This window comes from Ochotona princeps, chromosome 21 (assembly GCF_030435755.1).
Source record: "Ochotona princeps isolate mOchPri1 chromosome 21, mOchPri1.hap1, whole genome shotgun sequence".
NCBI lineage: Eukaryota > Metazoa > Chordata > Mammalia > Lagomorpha > Ochotonidae > Ochotona > Ochotona princeps.
This window is the reverse complement of record NC_080852.1, coordinates 19606161-19625524: the sequence shown is the minus strand read 5'-3', so window position 1 is coordinate 19625524 and position 19364 is coordinate 19606161. Positions and strand designations below refer to the sequence as shown.

At 39.1% G+C, this 19364-nt stretch overlaps 1 protein-coding gene across 3 annotated transcripts in view; it reads right to left on the bottom strand.

The window, feature by feature from the left end:
• Positions 1-19364, bottom strand: part of CFAP20DC (CFAP20 domain containing) — a 207892-nt gene that overhangs the window by 185512 nt on the left and 3016 nt on the right. For all 3 annotated transcript variants that reach the window (XM_058678488.1, XM_058678489.1, XM_058678490.1), the window contains exons 3-4: positions 15751-15844; positions 7296-7368 (exon numbers count right to left, since the gene is read on the bottom strand). In XM_058678488.1, the coding sequence (XP_058534471.1) occupies positions 7296-7368; positions 15751-15844 (167 nt within the window). The remainder of the gene's footprint in view (positions 1-7295; positions 7369-15750; positions 15845-19364) is intronic.

Sequence of the window (19364 nt, the reverse complement as noted above, 5' to 3'; positions counted from 1 at the left end):
ACCCCACACCTGAGGATCCAGTTGAAACCCTGCTCCCTTTCCAGCTTCCTACTGATGTGCATCCTGGGAGGAAGCAGATGATGGCTCAAGGACTTGGGTCCCTACCATTCCCGTGGGAGACCTGGATTGAGTTCTGGGGGCCTGGTTTCTGCCGGGCATCCAGGGAATGAACCAGTAGAAGGAAGATCTCTTTCTCTCCATCTCTCACTTTCTCTGCTTTTCAAATAAAATGAAAATAAATAACCTTAAAGGTTATTTATTTAATATAAACATTTTCACATTTGATATGCAAAACAAAAAGATGTGAGTAAATTCTTCCGTTGGTTTCCAGGTGCTTCTCTCTCAGAAGTGTAAAGGCAGAAATACTAATTATGAAACAATTTCCTTCCCTGACTCTAATGACAAAGCTCTACAGGAGAAGCCCCTAAAGAAAACAGGGAAGACTATGATACTTTCATCTTCTACTAAGATTCACATAAAACATACACCATGTAGCTACTGCTTATAGGTGGATGTGGTGTTTACAAGCAAGGCAACATGGCACAGAGTTACAGAGCAGATGTTCAACATTCAGACTACCTCTTTGACTCCTGGATCCAGGAATCAGTAGGTCTGTAAGTTCTGGCAAATGCCTTCACTTCAGTTTCTTTAATGAGAAAACACAGGTAACAATTAGGGCTCCCACACTGGCTGATTCTAAGGATCAACTACACTAAAACAATTAAAGTGTTTAGAACAATACCCTGTACAGCCTATTTCATAAATGTTAGCCGTTGTTATTACTTTATGTTAACGTTCTTACTTAATGGTTATGACACTTCAGTGATGTGTTATTACTCTCAACCCGCAGGTGATGCCACATAAGTAATTTCTTCCATAAGAAAAGCAGAAATTGACTACACATCAGCTCAGGTCCAAGCCTGTGGTCTTCGTTCGACTTCACTTGACATGTTGCTCCACAGAGCAACCATACTGTCACATTTACCAAAATGTCAGTACACTGCCTTTTAATTCATGTTTCATCCTTGGAGTAAACTAAGGACAGACCTTGTGTCCTGTTTATAATTTGATTCATTTGCCCACTACTTCCTGTCCACTTGTCTACACTTTACAGCTTATTGGTGCCAGGTGGTTATCATGCTGACTAGGTCCCTGGGTGAATTCGGAGTTCACCCAGAGAGATGGCTAACCAAGTAAGTATATACTTACAAACTGTTGGAGTTGCCATGAAAGGAAAGAGCAGGATGCTAGAGCAAGGTCTAAGAAATGAGTCTTATTTAGTTGTGGAAGACCAAAAAAAGGCCTGAAAAAAAAAGGGACACAAATTGAGATGAGATCAAGAAAGAGTAAGCCAGGCAATGGGATGGGTACAGAATCCATCTGACATTTGGTGCCTAGGATAGATCCTCGCTGGCTGGCAAATCATGAGCAGAACAGAGTTACAGGAGATGAGAAGGGCAAAGGGGGACAGGAGCACACAGGCATACTAAGGATTTGTGTGCCATCACTTCTGTGGGAATTCAGGGGGGTTTCAAAAAGATTACTCAGGGTGTGACATGGAGATCAGCCTGAAAGAGAATAAAAGTGGTGGTTGGGAGGCTGAGTGGGAGACCCCAACAGCATATTAGGAGCACTGTAATGGAGACGTGGAATTTGGAGGGCATCAGTGAGGAAGGGAAGAAGTGTACAGATTCATGGTAAAACAAATCCTCCATGCCTCACACACTGCCTGATATTTACGGGAATTCAAAGATGAGTTGATTGGGTGATTCAAAGACACCCACCGACACACAAGTATAACGTCCTCTTGAGCAGTGTGCAATCATCCAGTGGGCAGGGAAGAAACAGGAGGATGCTAAGGAAATGCTTTCTAAATTCATAAACGGGCTGACAAGACTCCACTTATGAAAACCTCTTGATGTATAAAATGGAGCTTTATGAAACAAAATGCCTCTTCTACTCTGACAATGAAAAATTTCAGAAGCCAAATATCTTTCCATTAGGTGACTTTCCAAGCTTGTTAGAGAAATGTATTATTCAAAATAGCCTAGAGGTATGCTGCTGGAAACACAGCAAAACACTGAGGATGCACAAAGAAAGGCCTTCCATTTAAGGTCGGAAGGAAAAAAGTTATAGTTAGAAATAGAATCTATACTGTTAATGCTATTTTTCCTTATAAGAACATGGTCTCTGTCATCATTTCTTAAAACAGCAAACCACTTTGATAAACTATGAACAATAAATGCAAATAGAGTTCACGTATTTTCTTACAGCCTGATAATCAAATCAGAACAGAGACTATCTTCCCCAGCTATTTAGTAACTTTGATCTTTTATCTATAAGGCATTTATTTTGTTGAAAGTATAAAACTGAAACCATCTGGAAGATCCAAATATTTGTCCACATTGGTATAAAAACAAGGAAATCTACGATTTTGATCCACTGAATTCAAAATCTCATCATTAACCCCAATATGCTTCATAATGTTTTCCTATACTTAAACTAGTGAAGAACATTGGTAACAGGGTAACAAAAATTTAATCACACTTATTTTGATATGCACCGCTCTACTGCCAGAACTAAGTTAAACCCAAGATATTTCTTAACATCTCAGTAATTAAACCTTTAATTGCTATTAAATGAGTTAAAGCAGTATACCACCTTGGCAGAAATGAAGCTTACTTTTGTACAGAAAGAGAAGAATCCTTGTCGAGATTCTGTTCCAGGGCTGAGTCAAGTGTCTTGCATAACTCTGATCACTACTAGCACCCCTGCCACAGTCCTAGAAGAATCTCAAAATCCAGGTGGTAGAGAAATCAGGAGAATGAGGGCAGTTGCCTGGATTTTGATGTAAGGAGCTTGAAAAACTTAAACTATAATTTGCCTTTTCCCCCTTGGTATGAAACCGTCTTTGCTATATACTGAAAATAAGCCTTTATATGGCGTTTTTCTCTACCTTTAGGATGTTTTTGGAGTCTTAAACATGCTTTTTCCACAGAATAATAGTGGCACCTAGATGTTTTAGTCTCACAATTCTATGAACTGTTATAAAAAATCTTGAAGACCACAGCAAATAATAAAAGATCTTAGTGAGACATTTACCCAGGCTTGAGGTTGAATAAAACAAAGGTATAAGCCATGCCACTTATCCTTTATCACCATAGAGAACAAGACTGCATATCATTAGCTATTATTCAGATTTTTTAAAACACATAAACACACATGAAAAAAATCAACTTGCACATAGCTGACCTCTCAGAGGAAACTCAACAAGCCAAAAGAGAATGGAGTGACATATTTCAGGTTTTAAAGGGGAAAAAACTGTCAGCCCAGAATAACCTCTCCAGCAATGCTTTCCTTTGTTTTTGCAAATGAAACAAAAATCTTCCACAGCAAAGAAAAGCTCAATGAATCTGCCTCTTCCAGACGCCCCCTACAAATGATACTTAGATGTTCTCTCAACAGAGAAAAGGAATGGCATCTACCAAAACCAAAGGCAAATGTGGAGAGCATCTCAATAATAACAACAGAAGACTAAATTATACAAAGAACAACCTATTGCTAAAATAACAGGACCAAATTATCACCTACCCATTTTAACCCTGAATGTAAATGGCTTAAGCACATCAATCAAAAACCATAGATTAGTGGACTGCATCAAACACCAAAACCTATCTGTTGCCTGCAGGAGACACATCTTAGCAACAAAGATAAGTAGAAGCTGAAAGTGAAAGGATGGAGAAAGATATTCCAGGCTAACGGAAAGGAAAAATGAGCTGGCATAGATATTCTTTTATCAAATAATATAGACTTTGATGTGAAAACATTGAAAGAGATGAAGGACACCACATAATGATCAAAGGATCCATTCGGCAAGAAGAGTTCACCATAATAAATGTATAAACATCAAATGCCAGGGAACCTAGCTACATGAAACAAGTATTAATGGATTTATAGGAAGAAATAGATAGTGGGGAGCCTTAATTTTCCATTAACATCAATGGACAGATCAAAGAGATTGATACTCAGCAAGGAAACAGCAGAACTCATCCAGACACTAGAGCAAATGGACTTAATTAATATTTATAGAATGCTTCATTCTACAGAGAATACATTTTTTCATCAGCACATGGAACTTTCTTCAGGTTTGACCATGTTATAGACCAGAAAACAAGCCTCAGCAACTTTTTAAAAATCTAAATTATACCATGCATCTTCTCAGACCATCATGGAGTGTCATGGAGACCAATAAGTCAAAATACCCCAGAAGAGATGCAAATTCCTGGAGACTGACTGATATGCTACTAAATGAGAGGAAATCAAAGGGGAAATTAAAAAAATTGAAACAAATGAAGGCATCAACACAACATATCAAAACTCTTGGGACACAATCAAGACAGTGTGAAGAGGAAAGTTCATCTCAATCAATGTGTATGTTGAGAAATCAGAAAATAACCAAGTGAACTAACCTTACATCTGAAGGAACTGGAAAAACAACTGCAAAGCAATCCCAAGATTAGCAAAAAAAAGAAAATAAACAAAATAAGGGAGGAAATAAAATAGAGACCAAAAGAATAATACATAAGATCAAAGAATCACAGAAAGGTTCTTTGTGAAAATCAACAAAATAGACTCCTCATTAGCTCAACTAATCAAACAAAAAGGAGGCAGAAGAATCAAAAGGGTCAGAGACAAAAAAGGAAATATTACAAAAGATACCTTGGACATACATAGGATTATTAGGAACTATTACAAATAAGTGTATGCCAACAAATCAGAAGACCTAGAAGGAATGGATAGATTTTTGGACACATACAACCTACCAAAATTGAAACATTACGCAATTAATAATCTTAATAGACCTATAACAAGGACTGACTGAATTGGTAATTACACCGCTCCCAACCAAGAAAAACCCTGTATCAGATGACTTAAATCCAGAAATCTACCAAATGTTTCAAGAAGCACTTATTCCAATTATCCACAAGCTATTCCAAGAGAAAAGGAGGCAAACCTTCCAAATTCTATGAAGCTAATATCACCCTAATACCAAAGCCAGATAGAGACCAGGTGGGATTCATCCCAGACATGCAGGGATGGTTCAATATTTGCAAATCAATAAATGTGATACATCACATCAACAAAATGAAAAATAAAAGCCATATGATCATCTCAATAGATGCAGAGAAGGCATCTGATACAATCCAACACCAATGAAAACCCTAAGCAAGATAAGCATAGAAGAAACACAGAGCAATCTCCAAAAAACCCAATGTCAGCAACATACTAAATGGGGAAAAGATTGGAAGACTTTCCAATGAAATCTGGAACTAGACAGGGATGTTCACTGTCAGTACTACTCTTCAATAGTATTGAAAGTCAACCTGTAGATTCAAGGCAGGAGTAAGAGAAAGTCCATGAGTTCTGGCCTAGATGCCTCAATAAAACAGGCGTAGAGATTATCTTTGGTAACTGAAGAGACAGGTGGCAAGGAGGAAGTTCAGAGATAGGGGTATAAGTGCACAAAACACAGAGAGGCCAACTTGAGTAACTAATAATTTGGACACTATAAATTTATAAAGAGAGTACAAGTGCTACAACAGTTGTGTTATATCTAGCCTGAGTATGGTGGCAAAATGTCAAATGATTAGACTGAACCTGGAAGACAGATCAGTTTCAATGGAAAGTCAAGGAGCAAGAGTTGACTATAATGAGATTGGCCCAAAGATTCTAAGCTGGATGGGGTGGAAAAGAGGTCCATAAGTAGGAGTTCAAATAAGTAAAAATGAACTGCTGGAAAGCACAGAGAAAGAAAAAAGAACAAGAATTTCAGAGTAAAATTTGATTTTACAGGAAAGTAAAAACACCTGAAGAGGACAATGAGGTTCTCTATGCAGCAAAATTATGCATTTATCCTCCTCCTCTTAAGCTGATATATGGATGGCTGTGTCTATGATAGTGTAATTGACCTATTAAAATAAGATGTCAACATCTTTACAGCAATTACACTGAGAGAGATAATACTAAAAAACAGACTAACATGGCTAAGCAAGAAGCCAGCTGAATCAACATTGCATAGATGACCCATTTCTTTCTTTAATAGGAATATTTAACATATTGCTTTTTTCTTATTAATCCAAGAATAATTTAGCCTATCTGTAGAAACAAATTCTTTTCTGCTGCCCCAAATAATGTTATCAATGAAAAGCTCCTATTGAAATGATTATATGTTCAATAAAACTGATGATCTGAACCCTCCAGAGGCCTGCAGTATTTCATTGTTAGTAAAGGAAGCCAACGAGACTACACCACACACTGTTGATGTTCTATAACCAATAAAAGTATTTGTTGCTCTGGTTCACTTTGATTCCAGCTGATATCATCCTTTGATTTTTTTTCCCTCTAATTAGAGCTCATTAAAAAAAAGTAAAAAAACACACAAACAAGTCATTAATTTACATAAAGGAAGAGAAATAACCTCAAGTTTATGCTACTCCTACTTGATTAACAAAGCTGTATTCTTCTGGCTGCACTTGTTAAACCAGTGCAGAATTATTTTCAGTAATAAGAAAAGTTATTTCCTATAGCATAGAAAATAAATGCTTAGGCTTAGTGCTTAGACAAGACAAGACAAGAAATAGGAAACAGCATCCCTTAAATGTAATGGCTTATCTGAAACATAAAAATTTGTAAATGAAATCCTAAACAATATTCAGTTCTACATGAGTCTGCAAATCAAATACTATCTTCACAGCCTGCTATCATCCCATACAGCAGTTCAACTGAGTAAAAGACACATATTTTCTTTTCTAACCGTTCTAGCAAGCTCATTTAAAACTTAGATATATTCCAAGATGTCTTTCTGTAAACTGGAAAGACCAGTATTTTTAAATGAAAGTAAATATCATGAAAATAATTTATTTCAATCAATTTTAAATCAACCTAAGTCTTGAAAAGGAGACAACACAAAACATAACATCATACTTCATTTGAACCCAAATCTCAAACTTTGGATTATGCATGTCTTCAAATTAGAGGCCATATATTTTCAAAAGCATAATAGTTTGACACTTTTTTAAAAAGCTTAAATTTGCTTTCTTTCCCGAGGGAAATGTCAGACTACAGCAATATCTAAGAAATACGATTAAATTAGTTTAATTACTTCATGTCGACTTGATAAGTCACTGCTCTTTAATGCAAAAACTGCCACTTGGAATTAATGAGTGTTGGTACTACTTCGATTGATCAAATGTCCAATACCCATAAAACATTTAAAGAAGTTCTGTATATCTTACAGCAATTCAGTAGAGAAGTCCTGTCCCAGGGGCACATAAATCTGAAGCACAAGAAACCTCTGGATCAGTCCAACTAGAATGAGAGGGGGAAACACACATCTAAATGTTCAAGTCTTTTTTACGTGCACATAAACAATCACAATCACTTGCTGTCAACAAGATGAAGTCTTTAGCATTTCAGTAATACAGAGAACTGCAAGAGCGCCACTCGTGAGTTACAACCTCATCACAGAGTGAAAAAAAAAGGATGAAAATTAAACGCAACTCTAACAAAAAAATGCTGTTTGAAAAATGTCCCAACTGCAGCCTTGGTTAAATTTTTGTCAAGATTTTTTAAAGATAATAATTTTTATTTACTATTTTTATTAGGGTGCCAGAGAATACACACACAACTGCATTTAACAATGACATATTAAACTGAACCATAGATTTCCATCAAGGCAGCCATAAAAGAATGTGGCAATTATTTTCATTCACTGACAGTCTTAACTGTACTAAACAACTTAATGAAAAGCACTGCACTCGATCGCATAAAACAACTCTAATTATGACAACTAAAACTCAAAGTTTGATGAGCCGTATCTAGCTCGTATGGTTTTAAATGTGTCCGCAATGAGATGGATGAAAGAACATATTTTTATTTATAATATCTTTTGTTAATTTAATATGCATCTAATTAATTTAAGGCTCACTAAATAACAACTGCTGAATTTTTCTTCACTATCATAAGCTTCATCTGGATTAAAAAAAAATCAGGAGAGAAAAGCATCGTTAGGGTGTGTTTGATAGCTAAAGTTTAAAACTGTTTGTAAAAATGGGTTTTTCTATTTCCTCTCCTGATCTGCTCTGACTTAGGTTTATACCTTCTGCATGATGTCTCAGTTATGATGCTATTAATAAACATTTTAGAATCACACCTTCAATATATTGAGTTTACAAACTTTTTTCCCCTGTGAGACTTTAGGATGGGAATGGAGATGTCTTGATTCAACCGTGACCTTTTACAAAACCACCAATAGTATAATCCATCATGTGGATAAAACACTTAACAGGAAGTAACTAATCTAAAATGCATGCTATTTTCCATTTATTCTGACTTAATAGGTTCAGCAAGATTATATTATTTTAAAATAACAATACGTTGTCAGATAACCTATGTAAGGGCATTTTGGCTGCTATTCCCTGTGGTAAACTACTTTGCAATGTTTCTGAACAACTTAATTATCCCACACTTAGCTTCTAAACGGTCAACATATTTGAGCAAACATGATTACTATCATGTAATCAAACATACAGGGCTAATGCTAATTTGAAAGTATTAAGCTTATACATGCTCAGAGAATCATCAGAAAATGAAGCAATATGACAGAAATAGGAAAGAGGTTATGTACTTAAAAATTCTCTAGAAATATGTTTTACCATATATATATATGTATATATACATATATATATATATATATATATATATATGAAAAACGAATGAAGGAAATAGATTTGTGATCTACAAAAGCCAAATGAGATACAAAAATAAGACCAACTGTGCCCGGCTCAGTACCGCAGTAAATCCTTGCCTTGCAAACGTGGGGATCCCAAATTGACCACTGGTCATATCCTGGCAGCTCCACTTCCCATCCAGCTCTCTGCTTGTGGCCTGGGAAAGCAGTGGAGGACGGCTCAAAGTTTTGAGACCCTGCATCCGCATGAAAGATCTGGAGGAAGCTCGTGGCTCCTGGCTTTGGGTTAGCTCAGCTATGGCTGTTGTGGCCATTTGGAGAGTGAACCAGCAGATAGAAGATCTTTCTCTCTGTCTCTCTTTCTGTAAATTTGCCTTTCCAATAAAACTAAATAAATCTTAAAAAGAGAGAGAGAGAGATACCTAAACAAGTCATTACCAATCAATCTTTCTTGCACTGACTGGCCCAAGATCATACCACGTGTGAAATGAGAAGAGAGAACGGTAAAGCAAATGAAATCAGTCTTTTAAAATGTCTTAGGTTCATGCCCCCAAGCTCACTGAATCAGCACCATTCACCTCAACGAGAGCACCAGGCACTCAGGGCATTTTTCTAGGAGACTTTTTAGACGCGAAAGCTGCTCCCTCTATATCAGATGGCTTTGTAATTCAGTTTTCTCATGTATAGAATCTCTGGTTTCCAAAATACTTCATTTCTAAGATAAAATAATGTCTGACAATACCATATGGTGATGATCTGAACAAGAAAAATGTACTTTAATAACCTCTGACACATTGATTCTGTATGTTGGAAAAGCTAAATAAACATTATAGTGTTGTTTTTTTTTTTTCTGAGTGTCCTAATAAATTTAAACTGACTCTGGTAAATTCGAACGGACTCTTCCTGTCTCCATTATGTATAAAATCACTCTTAAGTAAAGCTGCATGAACAATTCTTGTTAGCTAAAAAAATGTCTGCCATGTACATAAAATTCAACAACAGTTTGTCTTTTGACTGAAATTCACAGATTCTGGCAGTTTTATTAGACTGAGAAAAATCTCCCGTTTCTTAAGGGGTTAGGCCCTTTTTCCTCTTGAATTTGTCAAACACATTTAACTAGTAAGACACCACAAGATATCTGACCAGTGATTTTACAGTTGTTCCATTAAAGCAAATGACAGATTGTATACCTCCAATGGATTTCACAAGTACTACCCCACACAGATGGGATGAGACCACAACGTAGTCATCCTTTGCAAATGCCCCAAAAAGTTATGACAGAAATTGTTCTATGGCTCCTCTTACAGTTCTGGCACATAGAATATAAGAATGTAAACCTCTCTCACTTCAACACACAGAAATCAGTCAGACCTTCACTGTGTTATTGTGCAGTCTTTCAGCAAACCAAAAAATCTATCTGCATCCTTTCACTGCATCAGGAAAACCAGTTTATTTGCATAAATTAAACATGATTATTTGCATAAATTAAGCTAGCTCTATTATGTAACCAAGATTTATTGAGCGTCTACTATATGCCAGACTCAATGTTCAAATTCTGCAGTAAGACAGACAGACATGATTTCTGCCACGTGAAATTTATATTCTAGCTCCATGAAGAAGAGGGCTAAGGTTCTTACTCTGAAAGCACCTAACTCTGGGGCCATCAGGGGAAGAAAGCTGAGGAGTGAAGGGTTTTGGGGGAAGAAATAACAATGGAACTGAGCTAAAAGAATAAATAGAAATTGACTGGCAAGGGTGACAGGAGTAGGAGAGAGAAACATATTGGGGGCATAGAAAATACTGTATATCATCGTAGAAAAGGACAAAGCAGATGGGATGAATTATAAAAAGGCTTAATAGGGCTAGTAGGACAAGAAAGGAAAAGCTGCATGCAACAAGGATGGTAAAACAGCCAGGAACTTAATCAGGTGTGGCATGGAGAGCCATCTAAAGAAATGTCATCTTAAATCAATGGGCAGCCACACACAAATTCATTTATTCAATCAACCAAGATTTACTGAAATGTCTACTATGTGTCAGGTATTGTTCTCCATCAATAGCCCAGACTAAATTCTCTCTCACAAAAGGGGTTACTTTTTAGTGTCAGAAGAAACAATAAATAAACAGAGTAACTGCATCGTATGTTATGTGGTGATAACCACAAGGAAAAAAGTAGAGTTGGGTTAAGAGATCCAACACAGGGTAGCGGCATAAAATAGTGACTGTCACTTAAGTACAGGTTGGAGGGTCTCACATTTTTACTAAAAGCAAGTGATATTTTTAGTAAAAGCAAGGAGAAGGGGAAAGGATGAGCTATGCCCTTTTGGAGCAAGAAAGTTCCAGATAGAAGGATCATCTGTGCTAGAGTATGTATTCTGTGCTTCAAGACAGTCATGGGGTCAAGAAGGCAGAAGCATAGTGGAGAAGGGGACCAGTATAAACAGGTTGAGTTTCCCTTATCTGAAATTCTTAAGACCAGAAATGTTTCAGATTGTGGAGGGTTTCTCTGGAATTTGCAATATTTGCCTAGACTTTCCAGTTGAACATCCCTATTCTAAAATCTAAAATCTAAAACTTCATGAGCAGCAGCTGACACTCAAACTTTTAGAGTTTGGAGTATTCAGGGTATCTGATTTCCAGATGAGAGCTGAAGAAGCCGCAAAAGATAACATCAGTCATGAGGGTACCAGAGTCTGCAGATCGATGGAGCAGTAACACGATCTCCACGTTACTTATATTTAAAAGTATTATTTGAGAACAAACTGTAGGGAAGCCATATCAGAAATAGGGAGGCCAGGAGAGGTGTTTGGCCCAGCAGTTAATCTGTTCCATGCACTGCAGCCCATATCACAGCACGTGGGTTAATGACCCATTTCAGCTTCTAGCTAATTGTAGGCATTCTCGGAGGCAGTGAGTGATACCTCAAGTACTTGGTCCTTGTTATCTATGGACAGACTGGGGTAGAAACCCAGGTTCCTGGCTTCGGCCAGGTCCACCTCTGGCTGCTGACAAAGTTTCTTCCAAGTCTACCACGTGGGTGGTAGAGTCTCAAGTACCGGGGCCATCTCCTGCTATTTTTCCCCAGAACATTAGCAGGAAGCTAGATCAGAAGCACAGCACATGGGACATGATTTAGTACCCATATGAGAAGCCAGCATTGTAAGAGGCAGTGATATGCAATATGCCACCAAGCTGGTCCCATCAAATAAATACAATTTTAAAAAACTGTAGTGAGACAAATGGAAAGGCCAATTAGGTCACTAATGCAATAACCCAGATAGGAGACAATAGTTGACCTTTTACCAAACTGTAGCTTTGGAAGTGGGAAAAAGTTTCCTGATTCTAGATCTGTTTTTAAAATGCTATCAACAAGATCTTCACAATGGATTGAATCTAGGGAAAGAAAAATCAATGCTGATTTAACAGTGTTTAGTCTGAGTAACTGACAAGGGGCCATCCTGTAGGAGGAAGAGTTTTTATCTATAGACAGGAGTTAGACTTGGGAGACACCACATCTAGTATGTTGAAGTAGAAATGTCAGGCAGGTGATGATACAAAAGTCTTGAGTTTAGGAGTGAAGTCTGAACTAGAAATGTAAGCTGGAATAAGCTAGGGATACTTTTTTAAGTCTGAAACTGACAACCAAGAAAGTATATCTAGATAGTGGGCCATGGACTGATTCTGGGGAACTACAATATTAAGCTGGGTCAGAGGAGGGGAAAAGCAGCACCAAATGGACTAAGAAATAAGAGCAGTGAGGGGCCTGGCGCCGTGGCCTAGCGGCTAAAGTCCTCGCCTTGAATGTTCCGGGATCCCATATGGGTGCCAGTTCTAATCCTGACAGTTCCACTTCCCATCCAGCTCCCTGCTTGTGGCCTAGGAGGACAGTTGAGGACAGCCCAAAGCCTTGGGACTCAGCACCCGTGTGAGAGACCAGGAGGGAGTTCCTGGTTCCTGGATTCGGATCGGCCAGTAGCACTGGCCGGACTGTTGCGGTCACTTGGTGACTGAATCTTCGGACAGAAGGTCTTTCTCTCTGTCTCTCCTCCTCTCTGTATATCTGACTTTACAATAAAAATAAATAAAAAAATAAATCTTAAAAAAAAAAAAAGAGCAGTGAGGTAGGGGGAAAACTAGGAGTGGGGACATCCTGAAAGAATGAAGAAAGTATACCAAATCAGCCTTCTCAAATGCTGAGGGTGATAAACAAGCCATTAAATTCAGGAACCAATGATAACTTGGACAAGAGCGGGAGGGGGTGCATCGCAATGGCTCAAGTGGTTAATCCTCTACCTTCCAGTCAGTACCAGCATCCTGTACGTGTGCCAGTTTATGCCCTAGCAGCTCCACTTTCAATCCAGTTCCTGGCTTATGGCCTGGGAAAGCAATGGAGGATGATCCCAAAGCCTTGGGACCCTGCACCCACGTGGGGGACCTGGAAGAATCTCCTAGCTTTGGATCAGCTCAGCTCTGGCCATGTGACCATTTGGGGAAGGGATCAGCAAATGGAAGATCTTTCTCTGTCTCTCCTGCTCTCTGTAAATCCACCTTTGAAATAAAATACATCCTCAAAAAAAAAAAAAAAAAAAACCAGCACTATTAGTAGAGTGATGAAGTCAAAGATACTGAAGGATCTTGGAGATGTCATGATCAGACTTATATTGCGGGGACCTGAGGAGGTTAGGGGGCATCTCAAAAGATAACCTCATCTTTAAGAGCAGCTTAAATGTAAAATCAACATAAGGTGCAGAGATGGCAATCTCTAAGGAGGCACCTGTGATTCAAATGCCACAGGCAGAGAAACAAAGGGTTTCAGATCTGGTCTTCAGACAGAAAACCACGAGGAAGACTCTCCCAGTAACACTCCATGTAATCTGTTCTAGGGAGAAGAGCAACAAAGAGTGATGCATTTAATCAGTGAATGATACAATCAGTGATCAATATCAAAAGCAGCTGATTACAATGAAAAACTATAATCCAAGTCCTCGTGCATCATTGATTGGGCAAATTTACCAAGCTTATTGAATACTCAAGACTCAGACTAGAGAGTTGTGCAATGACGATCATTCAAGCTCCTGGCTCTTAGAAGCACACAGTGTGATCGTATTACGTGTATGTAATAGGTACTCTATGTATAAAACTTAGATGTATTCAGAAGCTCAAATAGAAGTGGGTTCAAAAATATCAGTATTTAAAATAAAAGATTAAACATTTAATTTCATCATTACATTTCTGTCTTAAACACCAATGGGAGTTGGAAATTAGTAAGAGGTATGTGATGTCAAGTGTGCATAGTGTACATTTCTCTTAAAACAGGAACATATAATGCTAATTGAATTCCACTTCAATGTTAATTGAAATTCTCTACTCAAGTCATGACATTTAACTTAATCATACCAACTTACAGTTAAATATAAATTTTTGTCATCAAAAATTTGAAACAATTAATCTTGAAGACTTTAGTACAACATAGTCTCAATAAATGATTTCATGATTTCATCATTGCGTGTGCTACAGAAAAGCCAGATTAATTTTTAATTACAAGGCATTGCAGAAGAAATACATTAAAAGACCTTTGTTTCTTCCAATTATAACCATCATCTTTCCACTTAGGAAGGTAATTTTAACACATCAGACTTGGTTTATTTTTGAAAAAAAAAATCCTTAGGTAAGTAAGGTGTATTATGAAGAAACATTCTCACAGCCGAACAGATACTAGACTTGATTTTTATCAATAACATGACCAGTTACATAGATGCTGAGTGCATTAAATGAGAGTACAGGTGAGCTTTATAAGCCCAACAAAAGAAAAAAGCCAAAGAACTGACAGTTGCTTAGAACAAACGCATGTTCCTGCAAATCTAATGTACCTGTCTCACAAAAATCAATATCCTTAAGAACGTAGACTGTATGTGCCTTGTAAGAAGAACAAACTCCAGTTTCAGGTGAGTTTTCTGGTGTATCTTAGTTCACCTCATTTACAGCTACACATTTATGTGGACATGACAAAAATACCTGCTATTAAACACAAACACACACACACAAATGACCAACCCAGATTTAAAAATTGTAGTTAACAAAAATCCCTTTAACAGGGATGATGATCTTTCCTCTCTGAGATTCTGTTCTTTTATTTTAGGAAAAAACACTGGCAAAAACAATTTAAAATCCATCATTTTTCATCTGTAACAGCTATGGCTTAGTTTAAGTCTTAGAAACCTAAAATATTCATTTAAGCAGCTTAAAATGCCACGTAAAACACAGAGCCTACATAAATTTAGAAAACTGAATTCAAATTTAACAAAAAATAAGGGTCTGCTATTCGGGGGTCTGGGTACGTTGTGAGTGCCAGGTTAAATAGGAGTTGTTGCCCTTTAGATCCAGCTCTCTTCTGTGTCTTGGAAAGCAGTGGACGACAGCCCAAGTATTTATGACCAGCCACCCATGGGGTAGAAATACATGGAGTTTGAGGCTCCTGGCTCTTATGGGCATGTGAGGAGTGAACCAGTAAATGGAGGATCTGCCTGTCCTCACTTCTTATCACTTATCTTTCACATGAATGAATAATTGTTAAAAAAAAAATCAGAGGCTCGAGTACCAACAACCAACATTTTTTTCCTTTTTTTTTCCCCATTGGAAAGTTTGTTCATCTGTCAAAGAAAGCCATTGTGAGGATGAAAATTTAAATGTAAAATAATCTGAAAGTCCTTGGCAAACACTTATTATTCAATAAATATCATTATGATGATAACTAACAGCTACTAAATCTTCTAAATCATCATAAAATGCTTTTATATTTCTAATAGTTACTGAGGTAATATGCATATTTTTTAAAGGCTTGGCAACGGGTCTGGCATACAATCACCTTCTAGATTAGAAAAAAACATCAGGGAGCTTTATATCAACAGTTGCCAATTGAAGTCATATTCAGATGCTTGTTTATGAGACACGAAAATATAACCTGAGTGCTGAGTCTCAATATTAAAGAAAATCTTACTTACGGATTTGCTTATTTTCCTTCGGTAATTGAATTCTGTTTGTTTGGCTGCTGCCTTCCAGGACAAACACAAAACTTTTAACTTCTTTATCAAACTCCTATAGAACAAAATGAAAACAATGGTAATTGAAGAAAATTCTATTTGGCTTCTATGATTAAAAAAAAAGGTATTGCAAACCCACAGAAAAAAAATTCCACATTCAAGTGACATAACATCAGGCTTGGGCCTTAATAATACTCTTCACCCGAAACTTGGAAAGAACTGGAACACAGATGCCACAAATGCCCAGAAACCATTCTTCCATGTGATAAGTTCATCAACTTTAGGGATTTCCAAAATTACTAAGTTGAGGGTCCCAGAGTTAGGATTCCTCTCCTTTTATCTATGCATTTCTCTCAAACAGCACAAGCCTCAATATCGCATCACCCTCTGCCATAGTAAAATAGCCTAATAATCTATGCTCTATCCATTGACATGGTCCTTTTTTTTTCAGGTCATGGCTAGTAAACAATCCATCACTGCATTACTTGATTTCTGCTTTAACTATGAAATTCTCTAAATTAGAATTTTACATAAAACATGAGTATATAAAATTCTATATATGTATAGTTTAAAATCAGCAAGAAATGTTATCATCAATGGTACCTAAAATACTAAAGTAGAAGCAGAAAAAAACAAAACAGAACTGGAAATGAAGAACTAGTTGTTCCCAGCTGTAGGCAACTGTCTAGGTTGCCTTGTACCTAGGCAAGTGTTACAGTGCTGGGAGAAAAGCAGCCAATAGCTGGCAGGGATTCTGGGGCCTGTTAATGCCAACACTGCATTAACTACATCAGTGTGCCAGCACAGCTGCCTGTTTTTTGTTCTTTTTCAAGATATGTGGAGAAGGTTGGGAATGATGTGCTGGGACACGCCACCCCCACCTCGGGCAGGAGAGCTGCAGATTGCTTGGGGAAAGGGCATATTTTGGAGTAGGAGTGGGAAGGTATTGAAGCAGTAGTGACTGAGGGTGTGCATGGAAGGGGAAGGACTTATGAGGGCTTCCCATGGACTGGGCTACTGCACTTGAGACAGAGTAGTTTAGAGGGGAGAAACTGGAGGGCATGTCTGGGTCAGGCCAAGGTACTCGCCCATGTGGAAGACTTGGGTTGGGCTAAGTAGCATTGCCCACCACCTGCCAGTGCACACAAAAGCTGGGGTTGGGGTTGTTATGCCTGACTAGGTGGGCTGCTATACCTGCCCACAAGTGTTGGAGCAGGGGTGGGCCATGTCAGGCTAGGCCACAGTACCCACCAGAATGTGAGAGAACAGGATAAGAGAGCAGATTCCACAGGGGACTGGTGGCCTTGGCTCTGTAGGACTGCAGCACCTGCTGGCTTGTGCAGAGTTAGGAGTGGTGAGGGGTAACCCAGGCTAAAGTATGGAACTCACCTGACACTCACAGAAGCCTGGGCTGGGAGGGGCGGGGCTGGGCCAGGCTGCAGCACTGTCTGGCAATATGCAAAGGCCAGGACTAAGGACAGACCATAGCAAACAGGCTGCAGCACCTTGAGATCCAGGGCTAGGAGCAGGCCTGACGGGAACTTGAGGAACTCCAATGCTAGGCCATAGCTCCTGCTGGGGAGTGCAACAGCTAGGACTCAGGCTGGGCCAGGCTTTAAAACTCATCAGCATTTGAGAGGGTTGGGTCTGGGGGCAGGCCAGGCTATGCCAGGCCTCAGCACCTCCTGGCATACAGGAGAGCCAGGACAGGGTATGGGTCACACTTGGCTGGGCTAGGTTGTAACATCTGTCAGAGAGAGCTGACGCTGTGGGTGGCCATGCCAGGTTGTGTTGACACACCTACCAGCACATGCAAGACCAGATCTGGGGATGGGAATGAACTGTTAGGGGAAACGAAAGGACTTTCCTGCTGGCCCGCAGCTCCCACTGGTAACTGTGACAACCAGACCTATGAGCAGACCAGACTGGGCAAGGCAAGTCTAAGCAATTCTGAGCATTCCTTGGAATGTATGTGGGCAGGGTTTGGGGGATGGTACAGGCTGAGCTAAGCTGCATCCCCCATGGGTATGCACAAGAGCCATATGGGATGCAGGATGGGTCAGGCTAGGCCACAGCACATGTTGACACAGCACCTGCTGGTGAACATGAAGAATGATGGCTAGGCTGGGCTAGGCCACAGCACCCATCAGTTCACATGAGAGATGGAAATGGGGGTGGACCCAACCAGGCAGCTGTATCCACCGGTATGTGCTTTGGCTGATGCAAGTGATGGACTGAACCTGACCCTGCACTGGCTAGTGCACTCAAGAGTCAAATCTGTGGTCACCCCTGGAAAGTTTCTTGGGGGCCTCCCCTACTGCATGGCTGGACTCAAACCCCAACCACAGGGAAAATCACAATATATATAGTACGACCTTAGAGTACATGTATTAGGACTGGGCCTCGTCAGTTGCTGATGCCTGCACAGCGGTCAGCAGACCCAGACAGCCTGCTCATCTAGGCCAGCAGATGTCAAATGCCTCATAAGAAGATGGAGAGCAGAACAAGTTGGACCACATTTCTGTCCAAGCTTTGCAACATGTTCCTCTGCCTGGGAATACACTAAGTTGGACCTGATCAGCCAACAGACCTTGGGAAAATGTTCTCAACCCTGGTACAAAGAAGTCGACAACATCTCAGAACTATCAAAAACACTTGAGTAATACCCTCAGAACACTCTTCCCCACATTGGGGTCTCTAAGGTGTCATCAAAGGACCATCCTCCACCCCTAGGTGCTGATACAGTTTGACAGCAAGGAGTGGTGCCCTCCTCTTTCCCACCTGTGGACACAAGAGGAAAAAAAAATATGAAACTTTTGTCCCACCTACCTTCCTCCATACTTTTCTCACCCTAACTGGAGACTCACATGAGCCCACATCCCTCTCAACTACATAAACACTATTAAAGATTAAAATAAATTAAATTTTAAAAGAAAAGTCGTATGTGAGTCCAATTTGCAAAATTTTAAAAAGTGCTAACCTGGTGCATATTCAATCTCTGAGCACAATATTATCACCTTGAAATATTTCACAGGCCCTCCTACTCTTCAAAATGCTTGATTATACAGGAGAGGAGAAGAGAAAAAGAATAGGGATGGATAGAGGCTTTTCTATCTGTTTGTAGCAAGCAGATGTAGTTCCTGCTCGATGGCTCTTGCTTTCCCTGTGAAGTAGGAATGAGATCTGGTGAGAACAGAAGGCTTGTTGTGGCAGTGGGCTGGGGCAGTGAGTTTGGTAGTTGAAAATCTGAAGATGAATGAGCAGACTAAGAGAACACTGCAACTGAACTTTGTGGACCATTTAGATTAGATGGCAGTATTATCCCTGGGAAAGTCAGTAGACAACATTTTTCCAAGGCACTGAGGAGCCAGATGCAGACTGAACTTTTCTTTGGGGAATTCAAAAAGTGTTGGCATTTGTTAGGCAGGCAAGAGGCAAGGAGAAGGATCTAAGGCATGCCAAGGTCTTGATCAGAAAGTGACTGAAATCATGAACCTGCAAAGAAAAGGAAAGCAGAGAAAATAAATGAACAAATGAAACAAAATACAGAGGGGGGGAAAGTAGACTGGTCTGTG